At 43.3% G+C, this 15,252-nt stretch overlaps 1 protein-coding gene across 2 annotated transcripts in view; it reads left to right on the forward strand.

Moving 5' to 3' along the window:
• The first annotated feature begins 1,331 nt into the window (after positions 1 to 1,331).
• The window catches only part of LOC135549553 (SH3 domain-binding protein 5-like), a 36,322-nt gene continuing 22,401 nt past the window's right edge, over positions 1,332 to 15,252 (forward strand). Inside the window, exons 1-2 of one of the 2 annotated variants that reach the window (XM_064979617.1) lie at positions 1,332 to 1,725; positions 8,408 to 8,470. In XM_064979617.1, coding sequence (XP_064835689.1) covers positions 1,645 to 1,725; positions 8,408 to 8,470 — 144 coding nt within the window. In that variant the 5' untranslated portion in view covers positions 1,332 to 1,644. The remainder of the gene's footprint in view (positions 1,726 to 8,407; positions 8,471 to 15,252) is intronic. The other variant, XM_064979618.1, reaches the window with a different exon arrangement.

Genomic DNA, 15,252 nt, shown 5'->3' on the forward strand with positions numbered 1-15,252 from the left:
AGTTATTGTACTCATATTGTTTTTATACACTTTACTAATATATTTATTTCACTTGATGGTGTTTTAGACTGAATGTTACTTTATGGGGACTTCACCTTGCAGGGATTTTTATCCTACATTATATATTTTTTAATTTAAGCTTCGAAATAATAAACAACCTCAAATGAGTTTGTGTCCTGTGCTGAGTGTACTGTCGCCAGGTAACAAAGGCATTCTTTTTTCTTGTTTTGGTGTTTTGACACAACTCGCTTCAAGAGTTTTTTTTTCAAAGTCATTAAAATTCTTTGAATGTTTTCTTTGACCTCCGTCCATTGTTTGGTTCAGGTTACTTGCTCCAATTCCAATCAATGCTTTTGTATTAGTGTCCCATCCCTGTTCTTTAAAGCATCCTCAGGTCAGTACGAAATACACATAGTTCATCTAATTTGGCTTCACAAAGATGAAATGGTTAGTCCTCACATTACCTTACTCTGAGACTCCCTAGTCTAGAACAAATTCATCTGGAGTTAAGCAATTTGCCAGGAAGCCATTTACAACAAAAAAAAGTTGATTAATTTAAGTAGAATTAACTTAGTCTTGACTTAAATTAAACCATGGAGTTATTGTGCCCAATGCGTTCAGGAACAGGTGCGTCGACCAACATTTTATAGAATTTCAAAATTGGAGATCATAGGTTTCTTTTTAGTATTTATTTCATTCAGGGGTGAGTAGATATACACGTCACAGCATTTGTCAGTGTCATCCATACAGTTCAGAGAACATTGAGAGAAGGCTGTGACCCCTCATGAAATGTGTATTGCCTATGTGTTAGTGCGCGCGTGTGTGTATGTTTGGCATGAGCCAACTGTGACACCTCATCAATTAATGTGACAACACTCCAATGCGTTGTTACGTAGGACACACACATAAAGTGACCCGTTACCCACACTGTGTCCGTCCACCACCGACATTCATCACACGGCTGCGTGTTTTTCAGCAGGCTGCAGATGGTGTTTCATCAGTAAATACAGAAAATAATGTCAGTTCATTGACAGACAACTATCAGCTATTCTGTTGTTCTTCTGTAACAAAATGCTAACAAGCTCCTTACATAAACGTTATTACATAGCTGGTTTATTCTCAACTTGTACATACATTAGATATTTAGCTTGAGGTCTTTTGTTCATTACTCCTGTATGATAACACAACAAATCCGTGCTCTCTGGGTCACTCGCACTACATCTGCATTCATCTTGGTAGTCAGCAGAGGACGCACTAAACCCAACTCTCGTTTTATCCGAGCTCTCATTCCACAGTTGTTTCGCGCTCTCTCCTCTCATTAAACTCACTCACTCTCCCGGTCGCTGTCTCTGTCCGGGAAGGTTGCTTTCAGCAAAACCGCCTGTTGGGATTCATTTCAGTGGTGAGCTACAAACAGACACGCTTTCCTGCTGTTTTCTGTCTATCCCGGACGTCTGCAGTATATTCGTGTGTTTGCGAGCCTGCTGTGTGTTTATTCTATTATAACGGAATACACTCGAATCTTCTCCCTGTGAAGAAAGAGGCGGCGGACCGCCTGAACTCAATTAGCCGCTAAAGTCTCATCTCGGTGGGGGTCTTGTTTTGTGTTTAACGGAGGACCCTGGTTCTGAGAACCCCCACAAAATGGAGAAGTTAGAGAAGGGAATCAAGCCAGTGGAAGAGTGTGAATCTCCCGAGGACGAAGTGGTTGACCCCCGGATCCAGGTACAGTGATTAGCCGACAGTTATAATTTTAGATAGACACCCAAACATATATAATCCCTTTTCATTTCATATATGATCTCTGTGGTCTTAAAAAATACTAGACTTAGTAAAGATTTGCCATATCACCTTTTAACATATGCTGCGCATGGGTTTCAAGTTTGGGAAAGCTCATTTTCACCCCCCAAAAATGCACCTTTATAATAAAGCATCCTCGCATTTGCAGAAGTACATTCAATGGTTTCTTTATATTTTCTACATTGTGGAATAGTGAAGACATCACGACTATGAAATAACACATATGGAATCATGTAGTAACCAAAAAAGTGTTAAACAAATCAAAATGTAGTTTATATTTTAGATTCTTCAAATTAGGCATCCTTTGTGTTGATGACAGCTTTGCACACTCTTGGCATTCTCTCAACCAGCTTCACCTGGAATGCTTTTCCAACAATCTTGAAGGAGTTCCTACCAGAGCCGGTCGTGACCTCTCTGGGGCCCTAAGCAAAATTCTCCTAAGGGGCCCTCCTACCTGACCCGTGAGCAATGTAAACAATTTGCCATTGCCACACAGTCACACCTGATACCCTAGTGCTCCCACTACAAGCCTCCTTCCTTTAAAACAGTTTGACCGTCTGTCGGTCTAAGAATAAGTAGACCTATACAGAACAGAATGAGGTATAAAACAACAATATTCATTGAATATAATATTTTCTATAGAATCTTAAGTGAATATTAACATAAATAAGAAATTGTAGAATATAAAATGTAGAAAATAATAAAATATAAAACAGAGCTTTGGCTCTGCTGCCTGGTAATTAGTCCAGTCCTCACAATAATATACAATTATCATTGTCTATACAATGTAAACATAAGCCTATAGGCCATGACTGCAGCGATACGTCTCAAAATAGTAAAGCAAAACCGCTACAGCTGTGTGATTCACGTTGGTTCCCTCTACAGTCTGGGCATTTCCAGCATCAGCATGGGTCTGTCTGGAAGAAATGGAGAACCTATGTCACGTAGTTAAGCAGTCATCTACACAAATGCACTTCTGCCATAGAATCTTACATGTTACTAAGTGTGTAAACATTTGAATTAAAATCTTACCATCAACATATTCCCCTTCTGTACTTTCTTGAGGCAAAAATCACCACAATGATGTCATCGTAGGACATGTTTCCCCACGTTATGATTTATGCTCCCGATGGCCAGACCACTCAAACGTTCCTGTGACATGGAAGACCTCAGATAGCTTTCGATGAGCTTTCATTTTGAAAATCTCCTCTCTGCTGATGCTACTGTTACTGGTAGGATGACTGCAGTTCTTAGGGCCATCCAGAGGTTAGGAGAGAGTTCCTCCAGGTTGTTCTCACAGAGATAGGAAAGCAGCTCAAAGGCAGCCATCTTGTCTGATGGCAGATCAGTTAAATTTTGAATCTCGTGTTCCAGATCCATTCCACTGATGTCACAGTCATCTCTGAAGGTTAAGAGTGTTTTCAACTTCCATGCAGTGAGCCTTTAAAAGATTCCCTGGACATTTGAGAGGCAGTGCTCCATATTTGGTTTTCACACGGTTGAGTGTTTCAAATCTCTCATCCATGGATGTCGCAGCAGAGTCGACCACAATGTTGAAGTCGTCGACTTGAAGGTTTTTCAGTGCGTCAGTCAGTGGTTCATCAGGAGCCTCATAGCTCAAAACGACTCAGTCTCTTCTCTTTCAGAACAGCCTTCACATTCATTTCTTCACAAATGCCTTTGGCTGCTCTCTGGGCCTCAGAGAATCAACTTTCCCAGTATGTAGTGAGGGAGGCCTTTGCATTTGAGATTAAATTCACTATGATATTCGACTGCATTGAGGCGGATTGGAGGAGCTTGTTCACCTTGTTTGTCATTGTCAGTATCTCACACCATACGACACAGCAAATCAAGAAGCGGTAGGATCCAACTTCCTCTGCAAGTGCTTGTGCCTCCACTTTGACCACAGGATCGTTGATCGTCTGTCTGGCTTCCAGGAACGCCTCCCGAGCCTCAGAAGCCTGATACTGTTACGATTGTTTAGAGATGAATTAGACCAAGTTGCATCATGGTTGGTGAACTTCTTACTTTTATTTCAAATTAACACTAAAAAAAAATTATTAAAAAAATACAACACCGAACATAAAGTTCTGCAGGGCTATACAGCTACTGTGCAAAAACAAGATCCCACAAACTCAGGTGGAAAACAGGCTGCCTAAGTATGATCCCCAATCAGAGACAACGATAGACTCTGATTGGGAAACATACCTGGCCAACAAAGAAATAGAACACATAGATTGCCCACCCTAGTCACACCCTGACCTAACCAAAATAGAGAATAAAAAGGATCTGACAGATACCTGATTGCATGAACACTTTGAAGCCTACTCTCCCATCTTGTGTCACTCCATGACTTCACAGTTATGTTCAGGTGTTTCTTCAAAACACTCCATCTTTGTGTGCCAGATGAAAAGAAGGTGAAGAGCTTTTACACGTGTCCAAAAAACCCAACTGCATCTTTTGAAGATTTGGCAGCATCTGCATGACAAGGTTTAGAGTATGTGCACCACATGGGATGAACACGGCTCTGGGATGTTTTTGGAGCAGTCTGGCTTGTACCCCTTGGTGCTTGCCCTTCATGTTGACCCCATTATCATAAGCTTGCCCTCTGCGATCTTTAAATGGAATCTTCAGCTCGTTCAGCTTATCTAAGATGACAGTGGACAGATTCAAGCCTGTTGTAACCTCAACATTCACAAAGTCGAGGAAGTGCTCCTTGATCTCTGGCTTTCTTTTTAAAGCCAAGCTTCTCAGAATAATGGACATTTGCTCTTGGTGACTAATGTCAGGTGTACAGTCCAAGATAATGGGGAAGTACTTTGAGTCTCTTACTTGAGTCACTATTGCTTCTAGAATCTTGTCACTCACAATCTGTATCAGCTCATTCTGTGTGCGCTTCCCAAGGTAATGAGTACGTGTCTCTCCATTTTTAATTTTTGCTGAGATGATTTTGCATAACTGGGTTACATTTTGCCAGTAATTCAACGTCTTCTAGGAAGTTTCCGTTATCTGGTTGGAAGAGTTTGTCTGATGAACCCCTGAATGCTAGGTTTCTATCAGCCAGGGACTGGGTGATACTTATTAAACGTGTAAGGGCATCCCGCCATCTCTTTCTTTCAGACTACAAAATTGTCATTTGTATCAAATCAAATCAAATGTTATTAGTCACATGCGCCGAATACACCTTTCAGTGTGATGCTCACTTACAAGCCCCTAACCGACAGTGCAGTTTAAAATAAATATCTGCTCCAGACTCTGTCCCCGATTTAGGAGCAGATCAAGTTCTCTCCACTTAATCATATTATCTGTGTGTTCAGGACGACCCTCGTGGTGTTTCAGAACGGCGTTGATATTTGACCGGTCATTCACGCCTTCATTTATTATGTTGTAGTCTTCTGTAGAAAAGAGCTTACAGCAAAAACAATAGACAGTGTTGTTTTTGATTGATTATGAAAGCCAGCTCCTGGTAAACTTTCCCCCATTTAGCCAGCTCCTGGTCATCTTTCCCCCATTTAGCCAGCTCCTGGTCATCTTTTCCCCATTTAGCCAGCTCCTGGTAAACTTTCCCCCATTTAGCCAGCTCCTGGTAAACTTTCCCCCATTTAGCCAGCTCCTGGTAAACTTTCCCCCATTTAGCCAGCTCCTGGTAAACTTTCCCCCATTTAGCCAGCTCCTGGTCATCTTTTCCCCATTTAGACAGCTCCTGGTCATCTTTTCCCCATTTAGACAGCTCCTGGTCATCTTTTCTCCATTTAGCCAGCTCCTGGTCATCTTTTCCCCATTTAGACAGCTCCTGGTCATCTTTTCCCCATTTAGCCAGCTCCTGGTCATCTTTTCCCCATTTAGCCATCTCCTGGTCATCTTTTCCCCATTTAGCCAGCTCCTGGTCATCTTTTCCCCATTTAGCCATCTCCTGGTCATCTTTTCCCCATTTAGCCAGCTCCTGGTAAACTTTCCCCCATTTAGCCAGCTCCTGGTAAACTTTCCCCCATTTAGCCAGCTCCTGGTAAACTTTCCCCCATTTAGCCAGCTCCTGGTAAACTTTCCCCCATTTAGCCAGCTCCTGGTCATCTTTTCCCCATTTAGACAGCTCCTGGTCATCTTTTCCCCATTTAGACAGCTCCTGGTCATCTTTTCTCCATTTAGCCAGCTCCTGGTCATCTTTTCCCCATTTAGACAGCTCCTGGTCATCTTTTCCCCATTTAGCCAGCTCCTGGTCATCTTTTCCCCATTTAGCCATCTCCTGGTCATCTTTTCCCCATTTAGCCAGCTCCTGGTCATCTTTTCCCCATTTAGCCATCTCCTGGTCATCTTTTCCCCATTTAGCCATCTCCTGGTCATCTTTTCCCCATTTAGCCAGCTCTTGGTAAACTTTTCCCCATTTAGCCACCTGTCTCTGTAATAAGCCTGAAGGAAACCTCTTCTAGACTTCTCTTTGGGTCAGAGAAATCCAGTCCTGATTTGAATGGACGTCCGCGCACCAACTCAGTCCTCATAAAGTCTGTTAAGACTGGGGGCCAATCTGCTGGGTCATTTGGTGGAGCAGCAACTGTTCTATTAGGGTCTGAGCTGCTGGTATCTGATGCTGGCTGTACACCTCTGGTTATACTAGTACTGGCTGAGGCTGCCTGCACTTCACCTGGGTCTGTGTGCTTGCTGAAGATGACTGTATTGGGTCTGTGTTAGTATTTGCTGAAGAAGACTGTATTGGGTCTGTGTGAGTATTTGCTGAAGACGACTGTATTGGGTCTGTGTTAGTATTTGCTGAAGAAGACTGTATTGGGTCTGTGTTAGTATTTGCTGAAGACGACTGTATTGGGTCTGTGTTAGTATTTGCTGAAGACGACTGTATTGGGCCTGTGTTAGTATTTGCTGAAGACGACTGTATTGGGTCTGTGTTAGTATTTGCTGAAGACGACTGTATTGGGTCTGTGTTAGTATTTGCTGAGGCTGGATGTGGATCAACTGAGTCTGTGCTTGTACTGGTTGATTATCCAGCATCTCCTCTACTGACAAGTATAGCACCTGTAAATTATAGATGACAATACTTTTATTAATTTTATTGGCTGCATCAGCGCCATTCAAAATGGCTCCCCCAGATTTCCTTTTATACATTTTGAAATATAAAATATTATTTATACTGTGGCTTAGTTGAATACTTGATGGTTATTATTTACTGAGGGATGTGCATCCATATTGCCCAGTATGCCCAGCTAATCAACATTTAAATTCAATATATACATCACTAGTCAATGGCAATCCATTGCTTTCCGTGACTACCTCATGAAGCTGGTTGAGAGAATGCCAAGAGTGTGCAAAGCTGTGATCAAGGCACAGGGTGGCTACTTTGAAGTATCACATATATAAAATATATATATATATATATATATATATATATAAAATATATATATATATAAAATATATTTTGATTTGTTTAACACTTTTTTGGGGGGGTTATTACATGATTCCATATGTGTTATTTCATAGTTTTGATGGCTTCAGTATTTTTCTACAAGGTAGAAAATAGTAAAAATAAAGAAAAACCCTTGAATGAGTAGGTGTCCAAACTTTTGACTGGTACTATGTGTAAGATAGCCTACTATTCCTAATGCAATGATTAGATTGGGATAGTCGTAATTTAAAACAACAATATAACAATCACTATTCACAAAATGGAATGTTCAATGCAGTGCATAGTGGCGTAGACCTAGGCTATAGGCTAGATTAGATACCTATATAGGCTAGATCAGATACCTATATAGGCTAGATCAGATACCTATATAGGCTAGATCAGATACCTATATAGGCTAGGTCAGATACCTATATAGGCTAGATCAGATACCTATATAGGCTAGATCAGAAACCTATTTAGGCTAGATCAGATACCTATATAGGCTAGATCAGATACCTATATAGGCTAGATCAGATACCCATATAGGCTAGATCAGATTCCTATATAGGCTAGATCAGATACCTATATAGGCTAGATCAGATACCTATATAGGCTAGATCAGATACCTATATAGGCTAGATCAGATACCTATATAGGCTAGATCAGATACCCATATAGGCTAGATCAGATACCCATATAGGCTAGATCAGATACCTATATAGGCTAGATCAGATACCTATATAGGCTAGATCAGATACCTATATAGGCTAGATCAGATACCTATATAGGCTAGATCAGATTCCTATATAGGCTAGATCAGATACCTATATAGGCTAGATCAGATACCTATATAGGCTAGATCAGATACCTATATAGGCTAGATCAGATACCCATATAGGCTAGATCAGATACCTATATAGGCTAGATCAGATACCTATATAGGCTAGATCAGATACCTATATAGGCTAGATCAGATACCTATATAGGCTAGATCAGATACCTATATAGGCTAGATCAGATACCTATATAGGCTAGATCAGATTCCTTGTCCTTTCTCAGCACAGGAGCATTTTGGCCTTTTATAAACACATTTCATGTAATTCTGCAACACTTTCTTTTTGCTCTCTATCTTCTCTCTTTTCCTTCTTCATTTTTCTCTCTTCTATCCTTCCCTCCTTGCCTCCTCCCTGTCTCCTGTGTGTTGTGTGTAAACAGGGGGAGTTGGACAAGTTGAACCAGTCTACAGAGGACATCAACCGCTGGGAGACGGAGCTGGAGGTGGGCCTGTGTGCGTCTGTGACAAGAACAGACTTGTCACTTTCTTGGCTATTCCAACCAGTGACCCTTTCTGTTACTGGCCCAAAGCCTTTCATTCCAATCAAATCAAATAGCAGCCAATCCCAAATCTGACATCTTCATTTACCCCTTAAACCATCTCCTCTTCTGGGTTACATTACAAATACGCTCTTTTCCTCCTCTAAACCACCTCCTCTCCTCTCCTCTTCTGGGTTACATTACAAATACACTCTTTTCCTCCTCTAAACAACCTCCTCTCCTCTTCTTGGTTACATTACAAATACACACTTTTCCTCCTCTAAACCACCTCCTCTCCTCTTCTGGGTTACATTACAAATACGCTCTTTTCCTCCTCTAAACCACCTCCTCTCCTCTTCTGGGTTACATTACAAATACACTCTTTTCCTCCTCTAAACCACCTCCTCTCCTATTCTGGGTTACATTACAAATACGCTCTTTTCCTCCTCTAAACCACCTCCTCTCCTCTTCTGGGTTACATTACAAATACGCTCTTTTCCTCCTCTAAACCACCTCCTCTCCTCTTCTGGGTTACATTAAAAATACGCTCTTTTCCTCCTCTAAACCACCTCCTCTCCTATTCTGGGTTTCGTTGGAAATAGTCTAGAATAGCCAAGTCTCGTTCCAGAAGTCTTCTCAACAGCTTCTACCCCCAAAGCCATAAGACTCCTGAATAGCTAATCAAATGGCTACCCAGACTATTTGTGTTGACCCCCCCCCCTTTTACACTGCTGCTACTCTCTGTTTATTATCTATGCATAGTCCCTTTAACTCTACTTACATGTACATATTACCTCAATTACCTCGATTAACCGGTGCCCCCGCACATTGACTCTGTACCAGTACCCCCTGTTTATAGCCTCGCTATTGTTATTTATGGCTGCTCTGTAATTATTTGTTACTTTAATTTCTTATTTTTTACTTAACATGTATTTTTCTTAAAACCGCATTGTTGGTTAAGGGCTTGTGCATGTGACCAGATAAAATGTGATTTGATTTGATTTGAAATATGCTAGAGAGGGGGAAAGAGGGAGAGGGAAGGGGGAGAGAGGGAGAGAGGGAAGAGGGAGAGAGGGAAGGGGGAGGAAGGGGAGGAAGGGGGAGAGAGGGAGAGAGGAAAGGGGGAGAGAGGGAAGAGGGAGAGAGGGAAGGGGGAGGAAGGGGGAGAGAGGGAGAGAGGGTAGGGGGAGAGAGGGAAGAGGGAGAGAGAGAAGGGGGAGAGGGAGAGAGAGGGAAGAGGGAGAGAGGGAAGGGGAGAGAGGGAAAGAGGGAAGAGGGAGAGAGGGAGAGAGGGAAGAGGGAGAGAGGGAAGAGGGAGAGAGGGTAGGGGGAGAGAGGGAAGAGGGAGAGAGGGTAGGGGGAGAGAGGGAAGAGGGAGAGAGGGTAGGGGGAGAGAGGGAAGAGGGAGAGAGAGAAGGGGGAGAGGGAGAGAGAGGGAAGAGGGAGAGAGGGAAGGGGAGAGAGGGAAAGAGGGAAGAGGGAGAGAGGGAGAGAGGGAAGAGGGAGAGAGGGAAGAGGGAGAGAGGGAAGAGGGAGAGAGGGAAGAGGGAGAGAGGGTAGGGGGAGAGAGGGAAGAGGGAGAGAGGGTAGGGGGAGAGAGGGAAGAGGGAGAGAGGGTAGGGGGAGAGAGGGAAGAGGGAGAGAGAGAAGGGGGAGAGGGAGAGAGAGAGAAGAAGAGAGCCAGTTTACTGAAAAGGTTGAGTACTTGGGGTAAACGTCAGCATATTCCTTGTATTTCAGGAAGAAAATCTTGTTATACACATACACATGTAATACCTGTATTATACACATATATTATGTTGTTGTATATTTCCAGGAAGCTAATTCAGAGAAAGAGAATGGCTGAAAGGAAGGTATGCGAAGTATGTCAAGTTGTTTACGTTATTAACAAAAGGTGACTCTGAGCCCCCCTAGATCCCCCTGTAGGGTAGACGGGCCTGTGTGGCCTCTCTCTCACTCTGTCTTGCTGTCTGACCATTAAACCCTAGGTCTACTCTCTCACTCTGTCTTACCGTCTGACCTTTAAACCCTAGGTCTACTCTCTCACTCTGTCTTGCCATCTGACCTTTAAACCCTAGGTCTACTCTCTCACTCTGTCTTGCCGTCTGACCTTTAAACCCTAGGTCTACTCTCTCACTCTGTCTTGCCGTCTGACCTTTAAACCCTAGGTCTACTCTCTCACTCTGTCTTGCCATCTGACCTTTAAACCCTAGGTCTACTCTCTCTCTCTGTCTTGCCGTCTGACCTTTAAACCCTAGGTCTACTCTCTCTCTCTGAGCAGCAGCTATTAGAAAGACATTTGGATTACTGTTAGGAAGCACAGTATTGTTGGGTCCTGTTTTAAGACTGGGTCAGGGGCTAGGGGTCAGGGGGACAGGGGCCAGGGGTCAGGGGACCAGGGGACAGGGGACAGGGACCAGGGGACAGGGGTCAGGGGCCAGGGGACGGCGGTCAGGGAACAGGGGACAGGGACCAGGGGTCAGGGGACAGGGACCAGGGGTCAGGGGCCAGGGGACAGGGACCAGGGGTCAGGGACCAGGGGTCAGGGGCCAGGGGTCAGGGACTGTGGTTCGAGATATTGGCTTGGTGGAACACAAAAACAACTTCAGGAAGCTCCGTTTCAACATCAGGAGTTCATTGGTCAGTATTGGGTTAAACATGTTTCAGATCACTGATTTAATAGGTGTTCTTTTCCAGAGAGACAAACTGTCAGCATGTTTATTGTAAACATTGCTCTTCAGTGGATGTCACAGATACCTCATACCTCCGTCACCCAGGAAGTGTTTTGAGAGGCTGGTTATGGCACACATCCACTTCATCGTCCCAGACATCCTGGACCCACTCCAACTTGCATAACCGCCCCAAGAGATCCACAGACGATGCAATCTCAATTGTACTCCACACTGTCCTCACCCACCTAGATATGAGGAACACCTATGTGAGAATGCTGTTCATTGACTACAGCTCAGCGATCAACACCATTGTCCCCTCCAAGCTCGTCACCAAGTTTAGGATCATGGGACTGAACCCCTCCCTCTGAAACTGGATCCTGCACTTCCTGATGAGCCGACCCCAGGTGGTGAGGGTAGGCAACATCCCCTCGCCACGCTGACCCTCAACACGGGGGTCCCACAGGGATGCGCGTTTAGTCCCCTCCTGTACTCCCTATCCACCCAAGACTGCGTGGCCAGATCTCGATTCCAACGCCATCATTAAGTTTGCTGACGACACTACGGTGGTAAGGCCTGATCACTGACAATGATGAGACAGCCTATAGGGAGGAGGTCAATGACCTGACAGTGTGGTGCCAGGACAACAACCTCTCCCTCAACGTCAGTAAGACCAATGAGCTGATCGTGGACTACAGGAAACAGAGGGTCGAGCACACCCCCATCCACATCGACGGGGCTGCAGTGGAGCAGGTAGAAAGCAAGGCCCTAAAAAGAGCAAGGCCCTAAAAAGAGCAAGGCCCTAAAAAGAGCAAGGCCCTAAAAAGAGCAAGGCCCTAAAAAGTGTCAAGGACTCCAGCTACCAAATCAGGCAGTTCTCTCTGCTACCACAAGGAATATTGGTACCGATGCACCAAGTCTGGAACCAACAGGACCCTGAACAGCTTCTACCCCCAAGCCATGAGACTGCTAAATAGTTAGTTCCTCTGTGTCCAAATCACTAAGAACTTAAAATGGTCTACACAAACAAGCATAGTTGTGAAGAAGGCCCGGCACCACCTTTTCCCCCTCAGGAGGTTGAAAAGGTTTGGCATGGGCCCTTCAAATCCTCAAAAACGTTCTACAGCTGTACGGCTGAGAGCCTTGACTGGCTGCAACACCGCTTGGTATGGGAATAGTACCGCTCTGGATAGCATGGAGCTACAGAGTGTGGTGCGGACAGCCCAGTACATCACCGGGGACGAGCTCCTTGCCATCTAGGACCTCTCTATATCAGGAGGTGTGAAAGGAAGACCAAGAAAATCATTAAAGACTCCAACCAACCCATAGATTGCTTTCTCTGCTTCCGCACGGCAAATGGTGACGTTGCATCAAGTCTGACACCAAAACAGGCTCCTGAACAGCTTCTATCCCCATGCCATGAGACTACTAAATAGCTAACTAAATAGCTAACTAAATATCTAACTAAATAGCTAACTAAATAGCTAACTAAATAGAACTTAATAGCTAACTAAATAGAACTAAATAGCTAACTAAATAGAACGAAATCGCTAACTAAATAGAACGAAATAGCTAACTAAATAGAACTAAATAGCTAACTAAATAAAATGAAATAGCTAACAAAATAGCTAACTAAATAAAACTAAATAGCTAACTAAATAGAACTAAATAGCTAACTAAATAGAACTAAATAGCTAACTAAATAGAACTAAATAGCTAACTAAATATAACTAAATAGCTAACTAAATAGAAATAAATAGCTAACTAAATAGAACTAAATAGCTAACTAATTAGCTAACAAAATGGCTTCATGGACTATCTGGGGTTGACCTTTGTATTTTTGCACTGTCTCAATACACACTCACAGGGCCCTACACACTCACAGGGCCCTACACACTCACAGGGCCCTACACACTCACAGGGCCCTACACACTCACAGGGCCCTACACACTCACACACATACAAACACTCACTCCATCATTCGCTCAACACACACACATAATAGGAACATACATTGACACTGACTCTGCACACACACACCCACTCACATACAATCATCATATACGCTGCTGCTACTCTGTTTATCATATATCCTGATGCCTATTCACCTTACATATCTACCTCCATCACTCCACTATACATATCTACCTCCATCACTCCCACTACACATATCTACCTCCATCACTCCACTATACATATCTACCTCCATCACTCCAGTATCCCTGTCTCCTATACATATCTACCTCCATCATTCCACTATACATATCTACCTCCATCACTCCCACTATACATATCTACCTCCATCACTCTGCTATACATATCTACCTCCATCACTCCACTATACATATCTACCTCCATCACTCCACTATACATATCTACCTCCATCACTCCACTATACATATCTACCTCCATCACTCCCACTACACATATCTACCTCCATCACTCCACTATACATATCTACCTCCATCACTCCCACTATACATATCTACCTCCATCACTCCACTATATCATATCTACCTCCATCACTCCACTATATCATATCTACCTCCATCACTCCACTATACAGATCTACATCCATCACTCCACTATACATATCTACCTCCATCACTCCACTATATCATATCTACCTCCATCACTCCACTATATCATATCTACCTCCATCACTCCACTATACATATCTACCTCCATCACTCCCACTATACATATCTACCTCCATCACTCCCCTATACATATCTACCTCCATCACTCCACTATATCATATCTACCTCCATCACTCCACTATACATATCTACCTCCATCACTCCCACTATACATATCTACCTCCATCACTCCACTATACATATCTACCTCCATCACTCCCACTATACATATCTACCTCCATCACTCCACTATACATATCTACCTCCATCACTCCCACTATACATATCTACCTCCATCACTCCACTATACATATCTACCTCCATCACTCCCACTATACATATCTACCTCCATCACTCCACTATACATATCTACCTCCATCACTCCCACTATACATATCTACCTCCATCACTCCACTATACATATCTACCTCCATCACTCCCACTATACATATCTACCTCCATCACTCCCACTATACATATCTACCTCCATCACTCCACTATACATATCTACCTCCATCACTCCCACTATACATATCTACCTCCATCACTCCCCTATACATATCTACCTCCATCACTCCCACTATACATATCTACCTCCATCACTCCACTATACATATCTACCTCCATCACTCCCACTATACATATCTACCTCCATCACTCCACTATACATATCTACCTCCATCACTCCCACTATACATATCTACCTCCATCACTCCACTATACATATCTACCTCCATCACTCCCACTATACATATCTACCTCCATCACTCCCACTATACATATCTACCTCCATCACTCCACTATACATATCTACCTCCATCACTCCCACTATACATATCTACCTCCATCACTCCCACTATACATATCTACCACCATCACTCCACTATACATATCTACCTCCATCACTCCCACTATACATATCTACCTCCATCACTCCACTATACATATCTACATCCATCACTCCACTATACATATCTACCTCCATCAATCCACTATATCATATCTACCTCCATCACTCCACTATATCATATCTACCTCCATCACTCCACTATACATATCTACCTCCATCACTCCCACTATACATATCTACCTCCATCACTCCCCTATACATATCTACCTCCATCACTCCACTATACATATCTACCTCCATCACTCCACTATACATATCTACCTCCATCACTCCCACTATACATATCTACCTCCATCACTCCACTATACATATCTACCTCCATCACTCCACTATACATATCTACCTCCATCACTCCACTATACATATCGACATCCATCACTCCACTATACATATCTACCTCCATCACTCCACTATACATATCTACCTCCATCACTCCCACTATACATATCTACCTCCATCACTCCACTATACATATCTACCTCCATCACTCCACTATATCATATCTACCTCCATCACTCCACTATACAT

The sequence above is a fragment of the Oncorhynchus masou genome, chromosome 12 (genome assembly GCF_036934945.1).
Source record: "Oncorhynchus masou masou isolate Uvic2021 chromosome 12, UVic_Omas_1.1, whole genome shotgun sequence".
NCBI classification, from domain to species: Eukaryota; Metazoa; Chordata; class Actinopteri; order Salmoniformes; family Salmonidae; genus Oncorhynchus; species Oncorhynchus masou.